This window comes from Panthera uncia (assembly GCF_023721935.1).
Source record: "Panthera uncia isolate 11264 chromosome A1 unlocalized genomic scaffold, Puncia_PCG_1.0 HiC_scaffold_17, whole genome shotgun sequence".
NCBI classification, from domain to species: Eukaryota; Metazoa; Chordata; class Mammalia; order Carnivora; family Felidae; genus Panthera; species Panthera uncia.
Genome location: NW_026057577.1, coordinates 106,694,878 through 106,716,891, shown reverse-complemented (window position 1 = coordinate 106,716,891; position 22,014 = coordinate 106,694,878). Strand labels below are relative to the sequence as shown.

At 40.7% G+C, this 22,014-nt stretch overlaps 2 protein-coding genes across 3 annotated transcripts in view; one reads left to right on the top strand and one right to left on the bottom strand.

Annotated features, from left to right (window-relative positions):
- The window catches only part of GEMIN5 (gem nuclear organelle associated protein 5), a 41,994-nt gene extending 37,475 nt beyond the window's left edge, over positions 1-4,519 (bottom strand). The window contains exons 1-3 of one of the 2 annotated variants that reach the window (XM_049647930.1): positions 4,282-4,519; positions 3,314-3,474; positions 2,444-2,625 (exon numbers count right to left, since the gene is read on the bottom strand). In XM_049647930.1, coding sequence (XP_049503887.1) covers positions 2,444-2,625; positions 3,314-3,474; positions 4,282-4,447 — 509 coding nt within the window. In that variant the 5' untranslated portion in view covers positions 4,448-4,519. Of the gene's footprint in view, positions 1-2,443; positions 2,626-3,313 lie in introns of both variants that reach the window. The other variant, XM_049647929.1, reaches the window with a different exon arrangement.
- Positions 4,520-5,830: 1,311 nt separating this feature from the next.
- The window catches only part of MRPL22 (mitochondrial ribosomal protein L22), a 33,883-nt gene continuing 17,699 nt past the window's right edge, over positions 5,831-22,014 (top strand). Inside the window, exons 1-3 of the mRNA XM_049647928.1 lie at positions 5,831-5,933; positions 6,013-6,055; positions 20,742-20,877. Of these exons, the coding sequence (XP_049503885.1) occupies positions 5,906-5,933; positions 6,013-6,055; positions 20,742-20,877 (207 nt within the window). The 5' untranslated portion in view covers positions 5,831-5,905. The remainder of the gene's footprint in view (positions 5,934-6,012; positions 6,056-20,741; positions 20,878-22,014) is intronic.

The following is a 22,014-nucleotide window of genomic DNA, read 5'->3' as shown; positions in this document are numbered from 1 at the left end:
CGTGATCCTATTTCTCTAACTATGAACTTAACAAAAGCTGCAGTACTGTAGCTTCTAGATCTGGGTATTTCAAGACTATCATTTTTGAATTCAGAGGAAGCTGAGAAATTCTTATAGTTTTTTCACACACATAAAGAATACCGAAGAACCAGCTTAAGAAAAGAATACACCCAATTACCAATATAGTTGAAATCCTTTGTACGTCCCACCCCAATCAAACCTCTTTCCCTCTCTTTCCCAGAGGTAAACTGATATTGGTGAATTCTGTGTTCCAACATTCCTAGCCTTTCTTTGTATAGATTCCTAAAGATGACAGAAGATGATTTTGTAGGTTTTAAAACTTCATAGAAATGGTATCATGAGGCCTGTTTTTCTGTAGATTGTTTTTTTTTCACTCACTGTTAGTGAGTCATCCATGTTGAAGCATGTAACTCTAGTTCCTGGTCAGTCATTTGTACTATTGGATAGCACTCCCTTGATGAAGACAGCACAAGTTTATTCATTTTCCCTTTTGAAGGGCTTCCGTTTTTTGCTATTACAAACAAAAAAATGACATTAATAATCTTATGCACACTTAAGACAATTTCAGATTTGATGCCTAGTAATGGAACTGCCAGGATGTTAAGATGTGTACACCTTTGCTTTACTAGAATGTGCAACACTGCTCTCCAAAGCGGGTGTACCTATTTACATTTCCTACATACTAGACAATCCTACAGGGAAAAACACATTCTAGCTCTACTTATTTTTCTTTTATTAGAAACATTTCCCCTATTACAGCTTTATTAAAAAAAAAAAATCATAGACTGTTATCGGTCTTTGCAGACACAGACTTTGAAAACCTTCAAGTTATGCAACCTTACAGTCCAGTAACCAAGCTGTCCTGCAATTTTAATCAGCCCTTTAGGGAAGGATCACCATTTTGAAGATCCTCCAGAAACAAATCATTCTGATTCAATCCTGTGTCTATGCAGTTCCTAATACCTGAAAGATTTCTTCTCGTGAATTCTTGCTCATCTTTCAAGGTTGGTCTGATTCAACCTTCTCTGATCCACACCTGCCACCTTTTCTGCTCCCTCTCTAGTGCCCCAGTGCAACACTGCTGCCACTTCACCTAGCAGGTCACCAATGCATGCATGCACAGATCCCTTCCATTTCACTATTAAGCTCCCACACCTGTCTTCCTATCCTTCCCCTCAGGCCACAGATTTCATGATCCATCATTATGATCACAACTTTAAAAACACCATTAGCTCCTTTGTGCCCTCTCTCCTAGAGGTATTTATTCCACAAAACCCCAAACCTTCTTGGATCCAACCAAAGTCTTTCTCAATCAGCTTGAATAGTTTACTTTGAATTCATAACTTTGATCCATAGCCTGGCACTTAATAGGGACCATTCGTCCTACATTCTCTCTCAGTAAGCTCATTTTCCTATTCTCTGAGAGGACTATTTTCACATCTTTCTGCATGCTTTCAGCCCCACTCTGAACCTGACTCCACCTTCTGATTTATGCCTCACGGAGAAAAGCAGAAGCCAGGAGGATGAAACACCCTCCTCTTCCAACCAGATCTCCAAACTCACCTGCCCTATTTCCATGTTCTCACTTATCCTTTCTACTTGTGATCTGGATCCAGTCCCCTCTTGACTTCTCAACATCACTCCTGTATTTACTACATTTTCCGTGTATTCAGCTCTCCCTCTTCTGCCTCATTTCCATCAGCATAAAAACATGCCCTTATTATTTTCCATTTAATATTCCCTTAACTGCCACATACCTCCTCTGGCTTCATGTCTACGCACATTTGTTCAACAAACAAAAGTTTGCTGTCTCCACGTGTACCTTTGCTACTGTACCTTCAGTCTCGTGAGTCCACTCCCGCCATACTTTGTCCTCCGACACTCTAGTGCTTATGTCATGTGTTCAAACTAGTGTGAAAGGACATCTTTGGGATAGAGGTAAATGGAGTGGTGAGGGAAAAGGGGGTGCCTGCTCAAGGCAGTTCATGTGAAACAACCTTGGTGATTGATCAAGGTGGAGGCAGAGCCCAATGCCAAAACACTCTCCCAATCCAGAGGGAGGGCTGAGAACCAGGACAGAACTGAGTCCTCTGACACTCCGGGAGTAAATGTTATCTCCAAGCCTGAGTACTGAGGGAGAAAAAGGGGGAAAGAGGGTATTTCCTACATTTGGAGGCTGACTGAAGAAATCAGATATGAAGAATGAGCAAAGTACATTATCGAAGAAACTAAGGAAATAAAAAGGCAGAGAGATAGCGAGGACCTGGAAGTCATAGGAATAAAGGCTACCAAGGGCCCAAGGAGTGGTTAATACCTATAACTCATTTCCTTTGAAGAATAAAGGGACAGGAAAAGATAAAGCAAATGCAAAATATGCTCATTAACAAAAATAAATTACCAATACAGAGGGGATAGTACTTACCCAATGGCTACTAAATCTTCATGATGAGGTGAGCAAGTAAGACAGAAAATTGTCCTGGGTTCTATAAAGAGGTGCTGGCTGTCATTTCTGTTAAGCCAGTAACAGAAAACTACTCCTTTTTCATCTCCAGATACTATTAAATCCTTTACTTGAGGAGACCAGTGCAATGCTGATATTGTATGCTTTAAAACAAAACAAACACACACATTTGCTTCTCATTTGTCAATGCTGAATTTTTACCTCATTTTAAACCTGTACTATACTAGGCACGTTGAGGGGTACTTAATTAGTGTTAGTGCCACTTGTACGCCAAGAGTACATTAACCAAATGGTAGAATTTAAGCTCCTAAGGATCAAGGAACCATTAAAACCATTTCTTCCTTTAATAGCTTAATGCAAAGTTCTTACTAAGATTAAGTGAGTCTTCTCCTTTTCTACACTCTCTGAAAAGGCAGGTTTATCAAGTAATCATCTGGTTTAGAAACAAGTTTTATTCACTCATTTACAGTTTATATTAGGAGTCTTTTTCATGGACAGAACCAGAGAGTAGATATTTTTTGATTTGTGGGCCATACTGTCTCTAGTGCAACTACCCAAGTCTGCCTTGTAGCATGCAAGCAGCCAATACTTAAATGAATTGACTGTGGTAGCATTCCAATAAAACAATCTGCAAAAACAGGCAGCACACTGTAGTTTGCTGACCTCTGGTTTATATGTTATCTCCTTCCAAAAAAGTTTTGAGGCATCTTATTCTCATCCAACTAATAAACATTATCATGAAAATTAACAGATGAGCTAGCATACTTGAAACAAAAGAACCCTCAGCACAGATATCTAATAACGGTCTGAGAAAGCAGTAAGCCATGGTACCTGATGGAGTGCATGCTCTGTCACAACTGCTTTTGTCTCTACATCCCAGATTTTCACAGTCCCATCATCAGAGCTCGTGGCACAGAGGTTGTATTGACCCGGGTGATGTGAAAACGTGAAGCCAGAGACCCTTTCGGTGTGTCCCACCAATTCCCCTATGACTTCAAGCAAAACCAGATTCCAGGTTAGAGTGCTACCTGAGATTCCTGGCAGAATCATTCTGTTGTTAGATGGGTGGGGTGGGACCTCACTTATCCCGTGGTATAACAAAAATATCCAGGCACTCACAATCAGAAATCCCAAGTGCTGGTTCTGGCTCTGCCACAAGACTTCAGCCCATTTTATCTCCTTGAGTCTCACTCTTTTCAACCGTAAAATGCTGTTGCTATCCCTTGATGCTGACCGTTCACAGGCTGAGGAGTGGCTCAAATGAAGAATGTAAAAGTGATTCTTATTTAGATCTGGCCAGAGGTCATTTGGGAAAGAAGAAATACCTGGCTTGCCACATCCCAGGGCATGATCAAAATCTAGTTTGGAGCCCGAAAGCATCTGGCTCAACACATTAATCTTACAGCAACGAGTATTCTGTATTTGCAGGATCTTGCGTAGGGCCTGGCGCTGTAGGCAGCCCCTTAAACCCAGAAAGGCTTCTAGGGGGCCGGCGCGCGCTGCGTAGGGGGAGGGAGGCCACACATGTTATAAATGCCTGGGTCTAGATAGGGATAACTTCAGCGAGTGAGAGGTCCGACGTGAGAGCACCAGGAGGCGGGACTGCTCAGCCACAGCGTGGTGTAGCTCAATCTTGGAGATGCGGACGCAACTAAGCTTAGTGACTGTGAGAGATCTTTCTGCCTACCTGGGCCTCAAGTTTCCCCATCTGTAGAGAAGGGTAGCTAGAAAAACCCACTTAGCGCCTCTGGCGAACCCAAGAAGGGCAGGAAGGAGGGGGCCCAGAGGTGGGGAGTTACCTCGAAATGGGGGCGTCCCAGGGATCGCGCCGGCGCCCGGGCCCACGCGGACAAGGAAAACGGAGGTCCGCGCCGCGAAGCCGAAGAGGCCCCCAGGCACGGCATCACTGCATCGGGCGCAGTACCAGTTAGGAGAGGGCGGCAGCGTGCGCGGCTCCTGCCCCATGATCACAGGCCACTGGGAAAAGACGAACGAGCCACAGGCGCAGACCGATAGCAACCCCACGCTGTAGCCGGGAAGGGGGCGGGGTTGGCTCGGAGCCCCGCCTCGCCGGGCCCGCCGCTACGGCGCGCGCCGAGGCCCAGGCGGCACCGCGCGCTCCGCTCCCGCAGCCCCCGGGCTGGGAAGAACGCTGACGCGAGCCTGGCGCTCTGCCCCGCAGCCCCGCCCGGGGCCGGAAGGTCTGGTGCTGCCACAGTCCAGCCTGGGGGTTAGGCATTTTCACCTCCTACAGCAAGGCACATAATTAAAGGGTTAGTCTAGCGGAGTCACCTCCCCGCACAGCAGCTTTACTTTTTGGACCTGTTCAACTCTATCCCGTCAAGTATTTTTGAACGCTCTGGGCACTTTGCTAACTCTGGAGATTCTTTAAAGATACCTACAGCAAGCCAGGTAGCAAAAAGATAAAAGTTCGAATCAGAAATCTGAAAGGAAAGGAGGAGATTCTGCAACTGGCTGGAAATTCTGCAACTGGCTGCAACTGTCCTGGTATCCAAGGAGGAGTAGAAGAGCCTCGTTGATTGCCAACTCTGTGAAAGGGACTGCTGTGGAGGAAAAGGAATGGAAATTTCAGATTCTGCGTTTACACTCTCCTGCCCCTGTGTTGCTTGTTTGCATAGCGTACGTGGCACTCCTGCATCTGTAGCGAACGAAACCTGAAATATCTATTCTAATACAGAGAGGTCAAACATATATTTGGTTGTGGGTAGGGGCACTAACTTCCGAGGCATCCAGTCCTACACTGAATTAGTGATTTTGCCAGTTATCTGAATTCACCCTAAACGAATCTGTTTCCTCATTGGAGAAGGAAGATGATAATGCATGCCTTGTTGGATTGCTGTGAGGAATACTTGGGATTTAGTGAAATGCCTGCCGGGCATATATGATAGCAAATTCCTGATGTATATTAATTTATCTCTTGGAGGCCAACCTGGAGATTAACAGGGATTAGGACATCATACTTCGTATTTGAGCTGTTTTTTCTTTAAAAGAGCTTTCCACATGATCTCGTGATTTTTACAACAAGCCTCTGCGGTAGGGATCGTTATTTCTGTTTCTCTGACACGAAAACTGAGGCCCACCCACGTTAGGTGGCTTGTTCACGGTCTCTGTTTTTTCTAATCCTTTCAGAACGTTTGTGAGGTGAAGTTTCTTAATTTCTCGGGATCCTGATGAGTTTCCGGAAACTCACTAGTTTTCGGCCTTTATTAAAGTCATTCATTCCCAGGCAAAGCTGGCCGGATCACATCTGAAGTGCAGGCAGCGCGTTCGCGGTCTCCCTGACAACATCGCGGGTGTAAATACTGCTGGGTCTCCTGCAGGGGAGCGCAACCTGAGACTTGCGCACTCGCCAAGTCCAGGCAGCCCAGGAACTCGGAGGCTTCCGTAGAGGGAGGGAGAAAGATGGCGGCGGCAAGACTGGAACGTTTGGGTAGGAATCAGTTAGAGGTTTAGGGGAGGCAGAAGGGAGTGGAGGTGGGCTCAGCTGACGGCTTGTGTTGATGTTTCAGGTGCATTATGGATGCAGAATCTGAGGGGGAAGCTGGCCTTAGGGTAAGTCTTTCGCCTCGGAGTTGCAGAGGGCTGGAGGCCTCTTTGCAAGTTTGTCAGTTACTGAGCCCCTGTGCCGCCCTCTGCCTTAGGCTCTGGGGCTGTGGAGGGGAACAGAACGGCCAGTCTCTGCTTGGTTACTCCGTCGTTCCGCCGCCGCCGTATTGCATGGCCCTGAGGGAATCAGGGTAACCTATCACTCAAGGGATATTTTGGATCTCTTTTCCAAACAGTCTCCGAATATGGTTATACTCTCCCAAACCGTGTTGGGAGCCTCCAACTTTTCTAGTTCCCCCTCTAGTTACTTGATTACATGAGCAGGGACTGTGTTGTAGACAACTGAGCTTTACGACGTGCCTGGAATTGTGTTAAACGCTTTATATGCATTATCTCATTCTCATAACATCCAGTATAGTGTAGGTATTGCTCTACCATTTTTCAGACAAGGAACTTGAAGTTCCCCAAAGTAAAATAAGGTTCCCCCGGTCATAGGAAGTTTTAAAGCTTTATACTGTCTTCTCCAGAACATTCTTAGACCTCAGGACGGAAGCGTTTTTAAGGTTAGGGAATTCAGTTAAATCGGCCCTGGCAAGGAGCCTTTCTCTGTCACCTTCTCCTTGTCCCTCTTCTGCAGTACAGCTATTGATATTTGGAGATTGATAATCTGATTGTAAATTGTCTGATCGGTGCATTTGTTGGAATTTATCTTGGTTTAGTTCATAGGCTTTGGAGAGACAGATAAGTTGGGTGTGAATCCACTTTTTAAGCGGTGTGATTTTGGAAAAACTATCCTTTTTGAGTTTTAGTACTTATATGCTATGAGAGTAATATTAGTACCTATGTCATTGATTTTTGAATGAGAATTAAAGGAGGTAGTGCATATGAAGTGTTTAGTATAGTGCATGACATATAACAATCCCACCTTAGATTCTGTCTGCCATTACTGTTTTATTCATTATAAATTATTAATGTGTTCCCATTATATTTAGCTCTGTTCTCGGTGTTTGGGTCAGTAGGCTAAAGAAGAAAATAGGAGGCAGTGCCCCTTAGAATTTGTTTATGCTTTGCTTTTTCAGATTATTTTTTATCATTCCACGCCAGCTATGCTGATTTACTTACTTTTGTTGAATATGCTGTCCATTTATTTCCTTCTTGGCTTTTTCATGCTGTCCCTTCACTTCTTGTCTATAATATGAGTTCTAATTATTTAAACCCTGTTCAAATGTTTCCTTAGGAGGTTTCTCAGATCCCACTAAAAAGGAAACAAATTAATCCCTCCTTTTAGCATGTGCCTCTTAAATAGGGACTTCATGTTAATGTGTCTGTGCCCTTTACTAGCTGTATACCCTGGAGAAGTAGCAACAGTTCTTGTTTCTCTTTGTAGCTCCAGGTTATGGTCTTGCACAAAGTGAATATTTTGTTAATGTTTGTCAGCTTAAATTGTCCTGCACTGACTATACTGGGAAGCTCTGAGCAAGCAACTTAAGCAGTTTGGCCTCAGTCTTTTCATCTATGTAATACAAAAGGGTTCAATTTTGCTAGATAATCATTAAGGCTCTTTCTGGTTGTGAAAGAGTATAAATAATTTTGTGAATCCCTAGTCTGGACTTTCTAATAGACAAATGGTTATGTAAAAACTAAATAGAGAAGGTAGAATTAATGCTCATGATAACTCTATAAAATATTAGAGATTTTCTAATTCAGTGATGAAACTTCATTGCATATAGATGGCACTCAGTTAATGGAAATGAACTGGAAGAAGCAGTCTGTGTAAAATGAGAGAATGTGGTAGGGCCTGTGGCAATTAGTAGAGTGCATTCCTCATCTAAAGGCATTGAAATGGGTTAAGAAAAAGTGCTAACCAAATAAAACTTTTCTGTAGGCTGTATTTGGTAGTGGAATGACAGTTTCCAGCTTTTGAATTCCAAGTCTCCCCATTTTACTGATGGATGCGTTTGAGAATTTTAATGACTTACTGAAGGCTACACAGTTAATACAAGTCAAATCTAGGACCTAAACAAAACATTGTCTGGGTGATGAATCAGGCCTGCAGATGTGTTTTGTTTGGACTACACAGGATTTAAAAACTTTTGAAATTTAAATTAAAAAAACTGGCAGCTTCTTATAAAAATCCAGGTTTCCAGATTATCTTTTGCATCACAAAATATGGCAACAATTTTCTAGAGCTAAAAAGTGTACCACTCTTTAGATAGGGCCTATACTCTTCAGTTTTCCTCATTTAAAAAATTTTTTTTATTATTTTTATTTATTTATTTATTTAGAGAGAGAGAGAGAGTGTGTGACTGGGCAAGGGGCAGAGAGAGAGGAAGACACAGAATCTGAATCGGCGCAGAGCCTGATGCAGGGCTCGAACCTGCAAGCCATGAGGTCGTGACCTGAGATGAAGTTGGATGCCCAACTGACTGAGCCACCCCGGTGCCCTCAGTTTTCCTCATTTTTTAACCATGTGTAAAATCCTTCACTTATTCCAAGCCCTCTTATTTATGTTACCTGGCTATTCCCTGTATTCTTTAATTCATTCTACAAACATATGTGTAGTGCCTTATGTGTACTAGGTACTATTCTTTTTTTTTTTAATTTTTCACATAATTTTAATTATCATATCCATTCTTCAAAAAATATACATATATAATTTAATTATTTATATGTAACTAAAATATTATACAGTCAGTGAATTATATAGAGGTAAAATCATACTATTTATTTTGATTCTAAAACATCAAAAGGTATTAACTACATCAGACGTTATAAACTGTCCAACCTAGTCCAAATGAATTATTTATTGTATGTGTACTCCAATATGTTTTTTTTTTTTTTTTGCCCCCAGAATGTGTTCTGTGGTTTTTAGAATTTGTTAACAACATTTAAAATTTCACAAAGAAACCCAGATTTTCAAACTTTTGAAATAATAGTAATCTGGCAGTACTGGGCTACACAATAATTGTGTGTGTGTGTGTGTGTGTGTGTGTGTGTGTGTGTGTGTGTGTGTATTCCTTGGTACGCTTCTAGTTAGGAAGAAAAATAGTAAATCCATGATAGTTTTTAATAAAAAGTGTAGAGGCATAGTGGCCTCACATATAAAACATACTCTCTTAAAGTTTTAGAGGTATCTGTGTATGTGTGTGTGTATGTGTGTTGTGTGTGTGTGTTGTGTGTGTATATGTATATATGTATATGTATGTATATATATGTGTGTGTATATATATATATATATATATATATATATATATATACTTTTTAACAACTTGGATTAGGGGAATATACAGAGTAACTTTGTCACAGTGTACTGGGGAGGGATGCAAGGCCCAGTGAAAGAGCTAGAAAGCATGAGTTTAATAATGATGGTTGTGCCTATTGCTTGTTAAGGGGGCTTTGACACATAATTTGAATTCTGAATCCAGCTAGATTTCCTGAAAGTGGATAAACTAACAGTCCTAGGTGTAGACTACTAAATATATAGGAAACTAAAAATTAGATAATGCATATTATAACAATTTATAAAATAAAAATTTATAAAATAAAAAAAAGTGAATAGATTTAGTAGACTGTGCCCAAGATAATGGCTGAGCATCAGACATGTCCCCCTGAAAGGCAGAAAAAGATTAAATGAAAAATATGAAGCCAAAAAGAAACTCGTAAATTTTTTAATTTTTTAAATGTTTATTTATTGTTGAGAGAGACAGAGCATGAGTTGGGGCAGGGCAGAGAGAGAGACACAGAATCCAAAGCAGGCTCCAGGCTCCCAGCTGCCAGCACAGAGCCTGACGTGGGGCTTAAATTCGCGAACTGTGAGATCATGACCTGAGCCGAAGTCAGACACTCAACTGACTGAGCCACCCAGGTGCCCCGCCAGGTACTGTTCTTTTTTTTTTTTTTTAATTAAAAAAAATTTTTTTTTTAATGGTTATTTATTTTTGACAGAGAGAGAGACAGAGTATGAGCAGGGGAGTGGCAGAGAGAGAGGGAGACACAGAATCCAAAGCAGGCTCCAGGCTCTAGGCTCTGAGCTGTCAGCACAGAGCCCTATGTGGGGCTCGAACTCACAGACCACGAGATCATGACCTGAGCCAAAGTTGGATGCTCAACTGACTGAGCCACCCAGGCGCCCCTCCCCAGGACTATTCTAACACTAGAGATTTTGCAGTGAACAAAACCAGAGTAATCCCTCACAGTCTATTGAGGAAAGCACTTGATAAGTAAAATGTAGAGTGTATTAGACAATGACAACTGCTTAGGAGAAAATGTAAGCAGAAAATGGGAACAGGTAGTGTGTATATATCGGAGTGGGGTTACAGGTTTGGATAGGTAAGTCCTCACCAAGAAGATAACATTTGAGTAAAGATGTGAAGGAAATGAGGGAGCAAGCTATCAGAGGAGCAGATTTTGGGGAGAATATCACAAGTTCAGTTTGAGGCTTATTAAATTTGTAACATCCAGTAAGCTTTCAAGTGTAGATGAAAGTAGGCAATTGAATATATATGAGTTTGGAGTTCAGGGAAAGGATGTCAATTCAGGAGTCATCAGTGCATGAAGAGTGTTTAAAGCCATGAGACTGGTTGACTTCATCATAGAATGAAGTAGAAATTACAAGAGTACAAGGATTGATTCCTGAGGCAGCCAGCATTTACAGATCTCTCTCAAAAATAAATAAACTGGGGTGCTTGGTGGCTCAGTCGGTTGGGCAGCCAACTTCGGCTCAGGTCATGATCTCATGCTTCATAGGTTCTAGCCCCACGTTGAGCTCTGTGCTGACAGCTCCGAGCCTGGAGACTGCTTTGGATTGATTCTGTGTCTCCCTCTCTCTGTTCCCCTCCCCCACTTGCCCTCTATCTCTCAAAAATAAATAAACCTTTAAAAAAAAGTTAAAAATTTTTTAAAATAAAAATAAGTAAATAAGTAAATAAACTTAACAAAAAGGAATGTGGAATTTAGGCATTTGGTCCTTCTTGGTTTACATAGTGAGAAAATCTGGCTTATTAATCATCCACATGTGTATGGCATAATAACAGAAACCTTTTGGAACAGAGAAGTCATGCTCCCTAGTCTGCAAAAACTTGCAGCAGGGGTCAATTTTTGCCCCTACCCCCACCTCCAGCCCCCTAGGACATTTGGCAATATCTGGAGACATTTTTCGTTGTCCCAACTCAGGCCAGGGGTGCTACTAGAGTGGCTAGAGTTGAGGGATCCTACTAAGCATCCTACAAGGCACAGGATAGCCCCCACAACATAGAATGATCTGGCCCCAAGTATCAATATTGCAGTGGTTGAGAAACTTCTGAGTTTACCATGGTCCAAAGTTGCTGGAATTTTGTTTGCTTGCTGAACTCCTGTTTCCTTGTGTGATTATCCTTGACTTTAACCAAATGAAATTATATTGAATTATGACAATATACATATCACTTCAGCCATTTATTTTAGATGCTAATTGAGACAAGATGGAGGATGTTCTTTTATTCAATTTCAAGTGTGGGATTAACGGTGTTAACAGAAGTAATTTTGGAACAAAGAATTTTTCACCTTGATGCATTTAATAACCTGCATATAGTAATCTCAAGATCGAGCCAGAGGCCAGTCATATCTTCACTTGGGATTTGGGTATACCTTGCACTAGATTTCAAGATGAATTTTGAGTAATACATAGGAAGTATAATTTCTGAAATTGTGACTTTAGAAACTTTGAGATCTTGTTTTATCTGAATTCTTAATCCTAAAATTTGCTTTGTATGTGCCACTCTTCAATGTCTGATGACTGTGGGAAGAATTTGAAAAGTGATAGTCCTTAAGTATCCTTAAGTATTGGTAGATAGAAGACACCAGAGTAACAGGAGTAAGGAAATTCATATGCTGGTTCCAGTATACCACCCACTTTCCGTTTGAGCTCTGGCAGTCTCACCAGACTGTGGGCACCTGTGTGTGTGCTTGTGTGTACAGGCATTCTGGAGACTTGGTTCATGCCTACCTTCCTTCATCCAATTTACAGAGGTGCAGTGAAGCTAAAGGGATTTGGGCTTCCCAGTAAATGTGAGGATGTTGTAAATATCAGTAATGGTCCTTGAACTTCAAAATGATAAAAGTTGATCTTGGATGCCTTTCAGTGTTTTGTTTTGTTTTTTTTTTTTAAGGTTTTAACTTGCTTTGATTTTTTAGAATGCTAGCAATAAACTAGATTGCTAGGCGGACCTAAAATTTAATGTTTGTTGGAAAACAGTTTTATAGAAGGAAGTGGATTCTAGCAATAGCTCATGTTATCATTTGTTAATTCCACAAATTTCCTTTTCTTGAATCCGCTTTCTCTAGTGACTCTTTGCAGTATTTGTTACACAAAAAGGTCTCAAAAGTTGTAAGTTTTGAATTACATAGTTAAGTTTTGAATTACATATTTTCAATTTACCCCATGATTGCTTCATTTTCTGCTTTAATTCCAATAGTTGACCAGGAGAGGGCGTGTAAGAACTTTTGTTTTAATACACTTCTGAATTAAGTACTCTGCTTGGAATAATAATTTAATTTAATTTAATTTGATTACAATTGTTTAGTATTTTCCTGGTAGTTCCTTTTATGAACCATCTGAACCCTGAAAGTATTGTAGGTATTCAGAAAGCTTTGTCATTGTTGATTCATAATGTGTTTAATTTATTAAGCACCATATGTAATTCACTAAATGTGTATTGATTTGAGTACAAGACACTGTGTTAGATATGATGTATACAGAAGGCATGGGCCTCACCCTCAAGCATTCTTTAAGACTGGTTAGTGTAATGGTTTCACAGAAGAAGAATTAAATAGAAGCCAAGAGGCTTGTGTTTCTGTAATCCTGCTGTCAACAATGAGATTTGAGATAGAATTAAGGTTCAGAGAGACCCTAGAGATGATACACTCCAATTCCTCTTTTCATAAAGAAGCTGAGGACCAAAGAGTGGATAAAGTTAGTGTACCCATGAATTACAGCTTCAAGCAAAGGGTCATGATTCCAAATGTGAGAAGGTTTGGAATTGTGTGATAATAAAGTTTACAGTTCACAGTGTTCATTTTTTCTGGAGACTAGGAGAGATGAACTGTTCAGAGGGCCTTATTTAAAATTAATACTGGGAATGCCTGGCTGGCTCAGTCGGTTAAGTGTCTGATTTTGGCTCAGGTCATGATCTCATGATTTGTGAGTTTGAGCCCTGTGTTGGACTCTGTGCTGACAGTGCAGAGCCTGCTTGGGATTCTCTCTCTCTCCCTCTCTCGTTGCCCCTCCTCCACTGGCACACACATTGTCTATCTCAAAATAAATAAAATAAAATTAAGGGCGCCTGGGTGGCTCAGTCGGTTGAACGTCCGACTTTGGCTCAGGTCATGATCTCATGGCCTGTGAGTTCGAGCCCCATGTCGGGCTCTGTGCTGACAGCTCAGAGCCTGGAGCCTGCTTGGTATTCTGTGTCTCCCTCTCTCTCTGCCCCTAACCCACTTGCATTCTCTCTCTGTCTCTCTCAAAAATAAATAAATATTTAAAAAAATTTTTTTTAATAAAAAAAATTAGAAAATATAAAATAAAACTAGCCATCAGTGTTTATTATGTGCTAGATGCTGTAGGGTACAGTATATTAATTATCCACCATCAACAGAATGAAGTGGGTATTATTCTCATTCTGAAAGTAATAACATCAATTTTATTGAGCCCTTTTAAGCGTCAGGTTAAGTATTTTACTTAAAATATCTTATTTGAGCTCCTTAAGAAGCCTATGAGGTAATTACTGTTATTACTCCATCTACTGATGAGGAAACTGAGCTCGAGAAAGTTATGTGACTTTCCTAAGTTCATTTACCTTGTATTAAAGTTGGGATTTAGACTCAGGTTTACTTGCCTCCATAGTCTCTGCCCTCATTACTTTGCTTATGGTTTTGCTTTTTTTTTCTTTTTTTGGAAATTCTGCCCTCTAGCATCATGTCTCCTAATTTTGTACTTTTCACTTAAAATAGTGGAGCCTATATGTGGATGGCAAAGGTTTAGTCAAGTGTTTAGATAGTATTGATCTTTTTTTCTTTTTTAATGTTTATTTTTGAGAGAGAAAGAGAGAAACAGAGTGTGAATGGGGGAGGGGCAGAGAGAAGGAGACACAGAATCCGAAGTAGGCTCCAGGCTCCATGCTGCCAGCCCAGAGCCCGATGTGGGGCTCGAACTCATGAACTGTGAGATTATGACCTGAGCCAAAGTCGGACACTTAACCGACTGAGCCACTCAGGTGCCCCAGATTGTACTGATCTTAATATTGGGATGTAAAATGGTGAATTTGAGGTAGAATAGGAAAAATGAGCCAGTAGGAGAATAGGTTTTTTAAATTCTTTAGTCCGAATGATTTAAAAACTAAAAGACTTGGCTAAATATATCATCCAATTGCATAAATTGTGTGAAAATCTGCCACTTTACAATAACTTTGAATATTTAAGTCTGGGTTAAAGATTTGCTTAGTATCCATGTGCCAGATATTGTCCTTAGTGCTAGAATACGGAAGATGTTATACTTGCCCTCAGAATGCTCAAATCTGTACACTTACTATAGGAACTCATTCTTCTGTAGCCGACTTACAGTACCATAGTACTAACTCACTGTTGCATGGTTGGCAAGAGGAGAGTACTTTTATATGCTGTTGAATTGGATTTGCTAGTATCTTTTTGCGAATTTTTGCATCCATATTCATCAGGGATATTGGCCTGTAGTTCTCCTTTTTTGTTGGGTCTCTGTCTGGTTTGGGAATCAAAGTAATGCTGGCTTCATAGAATGAGTCTGGAAGTTTTCCTTCTCTATTTTTTGGAACAGCTTGAGAAGGATAGGTATTAACTCTCCTTTAAATGGCTGGTAGAATTCCCCAGGGAAGCCGTCTGGTCCAGGACTCTTATTTGCTGGGAGATTTTTGATAACAGATTCAATTTCTTCACTAGTTACAGGTCTGTTCAAATTTTCTATTTCTTCCCATTTGAATTTGGGAAATGTGTGGGTGTTTAGGAATTTGTCCATTTTTTCCAGGTTGTCCAGTTTGTTGGTATATAATTTTTCATAGTATTCCCTGGTAATTCTGAGGGATTGGTTTTAATAAATCCATTTTCATTTGTGATTTTTATCTATTTGGATCGTCTCTCTTTTCTTTTTGAGAAGCCTGGCTAGAGGTTTATCAATTTTGTTTATTTTTTCAAAAAACCAACTCTTAGTTTCATTGATCTATTCTACTGTTTTATGATTCTATATTTTTTATTTATGCTTTGATCTTTATTATTTCTCTTCTTCTATTGGGTTTGGGGTTTCTTTGCTGTTCTGCTTCTAGTTCCTTTAGGTATGCTGTTAGATTTTGTATTTGGGATTTTTCTTGTTTCTTGAGATAGGCCTGGATTGCAGTGTATTTTCCTCTTAGGACTGCCTTTGCTGCATCCCAAAGGGTTTGGATTGTTGTGTTTTCATTTTCATTTGTTTCCATATATTTTTTAATTTCTTCCTTAATTGCCTGGTTGACCCATTTGTTCTTTAGTAGGATATTCTTTAACCTCCATGCATTTGGAGGTTTTGCACACTTTCTCCTGTGGTTGATTTCAAGTTTTGTAGCATTGTGATCTGAAAGTGTGCATGGTATGATTTCAATTCTTTTATATATATTGAGGGCTGTTTTGTGACCCAGTATGTGATCTATCTTGGGGAATGTTCCATGTGCACTTGAGAAGAAAGTATATTCTGCTGCTGTAGGACGTAGAAGTCTAAATATATGTCAAGTCCATCTGGTCCAGTGTATCATTCAGGGCCATTGTTTCTTTACTGATTTTCTGTCTAGATGATCTGTCCATTGTTGTAAGTAGAGTATTAAAGTCCCCTGCAATTACCACATTCTTACCAATAAGATTGCTTATGTTTGTGATTAATTGTTTTATATATTTGGGTGCTTCTGAATTCGGTGCATAGACATTTATAATTGTTAGCTCTTCTGATGGATAGACCCCATAATTATTATATAATGCCCTTCTTCATCTCTTGTTACAGCCTTTAATTTTAAGTCTAGTTTGTCTGATATGAGTATGGTTACTCCAGCTTCCTTTTGACTTTCAGTAGCATGATAGATAGTTCCCCATCCCCTCACTTTCAATCTGAAGGTGTTCTAAGGTCTAAAATGAGTCTCTTGTAGACAGCAAATAGATGGGTCTTGTTTTTTTATCCATTCTGATACCCTATGTCTTTTGGTTGGAGCATTTAGTCCATTTATATTCAGTGTTATTATTGAAAGATATGGGTTTAGAGTCATTGTTATGTCTGTAGGTTTCATGTTTGCGGTGATGTGTCTGGTCCCCCTTAGGATCTCTTGTAGGGCTGGTTTAGTGGTGATGAATTCCTTCAGTTTTTGTTTGTTTGGGAAAACCTTTATCTTTCTTCTATTCTGAATGACAGGCTTGCTGGATAAAGGATTCTTGGCTGCATATTTTTCCTGTTCATCACATTGAAGATTTCCTGCCATTCCTTTCTGGCCTGCCAAGTTTCAGTGGATAGCTCTGCTACTACCCTTATGTGTCTACCTTTATATGTTAAGGCTCGTTTACCCCTAGCTGCTTTCAGAATTCTCTCTTTATTCTTGTATTTTGCTAGTTTCATTGTGATATGTCGTGCAGAAGATTGATTCAAGTTAAATCTGAAGGGAGTTCTCTGTGCCTCTTGGATTTCAATGTCTGTTTCCTTCCCCAGATTGGTGAAGTTCTCAGCTATGATTTGTTCAAGTACACCTTCAGCCCCTTTCTCTCTCTTTTCTTCATCTGGAATTCCTATGATACAGATATTGTTCTCTTTGCTGGAATCACTTAGTTCTCTCATTCTCCCTTCATGATCCAGGATTTTTTTTTATCTCTCTTTTTCTCAGCTTCCTCTTTTTCCATAATTTTATTTTTTGATTCACCTATTCTCCCCTCTGCCTCTTCAATCTGCACTTTGGTTGCCTCCATTTTATTTTGCACCTCATTTATAGCACTTTTTAATTCATCATGACTGTTTTTTAGTTCCTTGATCTCTGCAGCAGTAGATTCTCTGCTGTCTTCTATGCTTTTTTTCAAGCCCAGTGATTAATCTTATGACTGTTATTCTAAAATTCTTGTTCAGTTATATTGCTTATATCTGTTTTGATCAATTCTTTAGCTGTCATTTCTTCCTGGAATTTCTTTTGAGGAGAATTCTTCTGTTTGGTCATTTTGGTTAGTTTTCTGTCCTTTGTGTGTTCTAAAAGTTTGTTATGTGCTCTGCACCTGTGAGCACTGCTATATTAAAGGGGGTCATATACTGTCCAGGGCCTGGCCCTTCAGGATGTGTTTTGGAGACTGTTACTTGCTCTCTGTTGTTGTCACTTTGGTTATTTTTTTCCCCTACTTGTAGTGATGTTTTGGGCCCTCCACCAGGTGTGCTTTGATTTGTGCCTTGAAGTATCCCTGGAAAGGAAAACAAACGGATAAACAAACAGAAAACAAAAAACACACAAGCACACAAATTAAAAAAAAAAGAAAGAAAGAAAAAAGAAAAAAAAAAAAAACCCAAAAGCAAAAAACCAGAAACACCAGCTGTAAGTAAAGAACAGAGTGGAGGTGGTGCCCATGGAAGATCACATACAAAGAGAGAAATGACAGGGACTGGGTGGGGGGGAGGGGAATAAACATTGATTAGGTAAAGAGACTAAACGGCTTAATCCAGAGAGAGAGAAAGGAAAATAAAGAAGGAGGCAGGGGAAAAAGCAGATAAAATTACCCAGACAGTGAAACTATACAGCTTGATTATTCCAGAGAGAGAGAAAGGAAAGAAGGAGGTGATCCATGTGTCAAGAGAATGGGTTAAATATGTCTGTTTATACAAACCAACAACCAGAGTAACCAGACTAGAGGAGGGAAGAGATAAGAAGGAGAAAAGGAAGGAAGAATATATCTATATAACAAGAATTGTCTGAGAGTTAATCCAGGCGATGCAGCAGCGCTGGTCAGGAGGAGGGGTCCCTCTGGTTCCTCAGTGTCCATCCCGCTCCGGTAGATGCGCAGTTACCCAGCACGGAGGGGCGTGGTTTGGTGTACACGGTTCTCGCCTCCACTGTGAGCCCGAGGTTGGATCCCTGAGGCCCTGCCTTGGTGGTGGTGGGGTGAAAAATGGCAACCCCCCAGTCTCTCCTCCATGGACCCGGTGTCCCAAATCACTTTGTTCGAGCCGTCCTCACTGTGCCGCAGGCGCAGGCGAGGCGGTTTGCCCTGCTCTGCCGACTCCTGTGCCCCGCGCTTGGCTGGGATTCAAACTCCCGCTCTGTGCGCCCTGGTACTGGGGAAGCGCCTCTCCATGCCGCCAGATCTGTGGTCCCTGCTGGCTTTCTCCTGTCCCGCAGCACTCCAGGGAGGGAATCACTTTCTTCTACTGTGGACTGCGCCCCCGACCTAGGCACCGAGCCTGGGGCTGTCTCCCCTCCTCCCCAGGTGCACCAACAGGGCAGCCAGCCCCAGTTCAGAGAAAGCCCCGCAGTTGGAGATTGGATCTTTCTCCATGCTGCTCTGAGGTTTTTCTCTTGTCCAGATACAGTCCTATGCTTCCGCAGCCGCTCTTTCTCTTCCCTTTGTCCACAGAAGGGGATCCCTCCCTTCCATTCATTTTCTCTCTCCCAGTTTGCAATCACGCACCTATGGCCCGTCAGGTTGTCCCCGTGTATTCCTGGTAGCGACTCAGTCTGTTTTCCTCCCAGTCTCTTCAAGAACAGAGTACTAACATAGTGGGGAGGGGGCGCCTGGGTGGCCAAGTGTCTGACTCTTGATTTTGGCTCGGGTCATGGTCTCACAGTTCATGGGTTCAAGTCTCATGTTGAGTGCTGTGCTGACAGCATGGAGCCTGCTTAGAGCATGGAGCCTGTCTCTGTCTCTCTCTCTGCCTCTCTCTCTCTCTCTCTCTCTCTCTCTCTGTCTTTCAAAAATAAATAGAAACAAAAGACAGTGGGGAGAATGGTTGGGAGAAGGGATCACGTGATAGCTCGCAATGAGGTGACATTTGAGCTGGAGTTTAAAACCGGACAAACATTTCATTCAGGAGATAATGATTGAGGAAAAAACAATATGATCAAAAGCATAAAGACATGAAAGTATGTGGTTTGTTCAGGGAACAATGAACATCTGTGTGGCCAGGCCAAAAGGTGAATGAGCCAAGATGGCAAGGTTGGGGTTAGATTATAAAAGGCCTTGTGTGTCTTGCTGGGATTTTAGACTCTGTATTCTGCATAGCATGGAAACACCAAGTTTGTGTGTTATTTGGATATCCCCAGAGATACAAAAATAGATAATATGATGAACCCTCTTAAACTCATCACCCAACTTCAATAACTTACTCATGGCCAATCTTGTTTTGTTCCCTACTATGTTCCCTACTCTTTCCCATCATATTTTGAGACAAATCCCAGACACTATATTATTTAATCCATGAATATTTCACTATATATCTCACTAAAAAGCATCAAATATCCAGTTAATATTCAGATTTCCAATGGTTAAATCACTGTTATACTTTTAAAATTGTCATAATCTACACATTGAAATTAATTGATATTGCTCTTAAGTCTCTTAATTAGTAGGTCTTTTTTTCAGCTCTTTCTTTTTCCCCTTGTAATTTATTTGTTGAGGAAAATAGGCTGTCTTGTAGTTTGTACAGCTTGGATTTTGCTGAGCACATCCCTCGTATTGTTTAACATGTTTCCTCTCTTTGTATTTCCTGTATTGAATCTAGAAGCCCAATTAATTCAGGTTTGTTTTTTGCAGAAAAATTACTTCATGGGTGGTGGGTAGTGTGTTCTTTCATCAAGAGGTACATAATGCCACCTTTATTAAGTTCTTAGGGATTACAAAATGATGCAGTTTGTCTTGCCTCCTCGGCAAAGTTGACTAATTCTACAGAGCAGGTCAGGGATCCAATGTATCTTCCTTGTTTTTTAAAACGTTCATTTATTTTTGAGAGAGAGAGAGAGAGAGAGAGAGAGAGGAGTGCGAATGAATGAGCATGAAGTGAGAGGGGCAGAGAGAGGGAGACAGGATCTGAAGCTGGCTATGTGCTGACCACAGAGAGCCTGATGTGGGGCTTGAACTCACGGACCACAAGATGATGACCTGAGCCAAAGTCAGACGCTTAACCAACTGTGCCACCCAGGTGCCCCGTGTCTTCTTTAAGTCTGTTTTAGAACTGAACTGGCTTATATTAGAGAGTCAATATTTTTTGGCCAGTCAGGGCAAGAGATCATGGGTTAATATCTGTTTACTGTTTGACTTATGCTAATCTTTAACTTTTTACTTTTTGTTTTTAAAATTTTAAAGACAGAGAAACTAAAATTTAATTTTAAATTTAGGGGGGGAGAGGGACAGGGCTCTCAGCATGGAGCCAGACTTGGCGTTTGATCCCACAACTCTGGGAACACAACCTGAGCTGAAATCAAGAGTCGGATGCTCAACTGACCAAGCTACCGGTGCCACATAACTGTTTACTTTTAGCTTTCAGTAAACTGACTCGTTGTGATATTTTATGTAAAGTTGTTCTCTGTTAATGAATACATCTAGACTGTTTCCACTTGTGATACTAAATAGTTTTGATCAAAATGGAGCTAATGTGGTTCAGAAGATACCTAAGCTCTGGAAAAGATTCTAAGTGTGTCTTGTTTTACAGACTTCTTTCATCTCACAACGTTTTACCCCAGTCACATATCCACACAACTGCATCTCTGGACGTATCTCGAAAATGGGAAAAGAAGAATAAAATTGTTTATCCTCCACAATTGCCTGGTGAACCTCGGCGACCAGCAGTAAGTTTGTGGCTAGAAATAATCTCTTAATTTTGATGACGAGCTCTTACTCTTAGGTGGCTAGCAATGAGTTACTGTTCCATGTGAGGAAAGGGAAAAAGCATATGGCAATTTGCATGATCGTTTGATTGATACAGAAAATGTTCTAGATTTACCTCCTTGGTATTGTTAAAAGGTTGTTTTGTTTACTTGTTTGCCTTGACTTTACCTTCTGTATGGGGGCCTTAATTCTGAAAGTAAGCTAATAGCTTGAGGCATCCTGATAGATTTTTTACTCTTAGGAGGCTTGCTAATGTATTCTTAGTAATGGAGCATGAGGAGTTGGAAAGGATGACTTAAACCATTGACCATATTTAAATCATATATATATGGTTTTCTAGTGTTTTAAATTTGGACATAGACGCATTAAGTTGTGATTTTCTGTGTGTTTGTAATTCACAGACTTTTGAATTAAAGTTTAAATTTAATCACTGGATTCCTTTCAGAGATACTGAGTTTTATCTTTAGTTGCTCAGAATTCTTTTACCCTCTCCAAACTGCTGGTGAGTTGTCTAGTCTGAGATAGAAGACTCGCTTCACCGACCGAGCCACCCAGGCTCCCTTCATTTGCTTAATTTTTATATGAATTTGACAGCATGCATTTCATTAGGATTTAGTTGCTAAGTATTGGTCTGAATTAGTACAGTATTAGGTTTTCTTTCTTTTTTTTTTTTTCTTATTTAGGGAGTTAATTTATTAAAGAGCTCCCACATTGGGAAATAGGAAAAAGAGATGCTAATAGTTTAAACAAATAACTTAAAAAATTTTTTTTTTAATTAAAAATTTTTTTTAATGTTTATTTATTTTGAGAGAGAGACAGAGAGACAGAGTGCGAATGGGAGAAGGGCAGAGAGAGAGGGAGACACAGAATCTGAAGCAGGCTCCAGGCTCTGAGCTGTCATGACAGCACAGAACCCCATGCAGGGCTTGAACTCACCGTGAGGTTATGACCTGAGCCTAAGTCAGATGCATAAGCGACTGAGCCACCCAGGCACCCTTAATTTTTTTTAATGTTTCTTTTTGAGAGAGAGAGTGCATGTGTAAGCGGGAGAGGGGCAAAGAGACGGGGACAGAGGATCTGAAGCGGCTCTGTGCTGA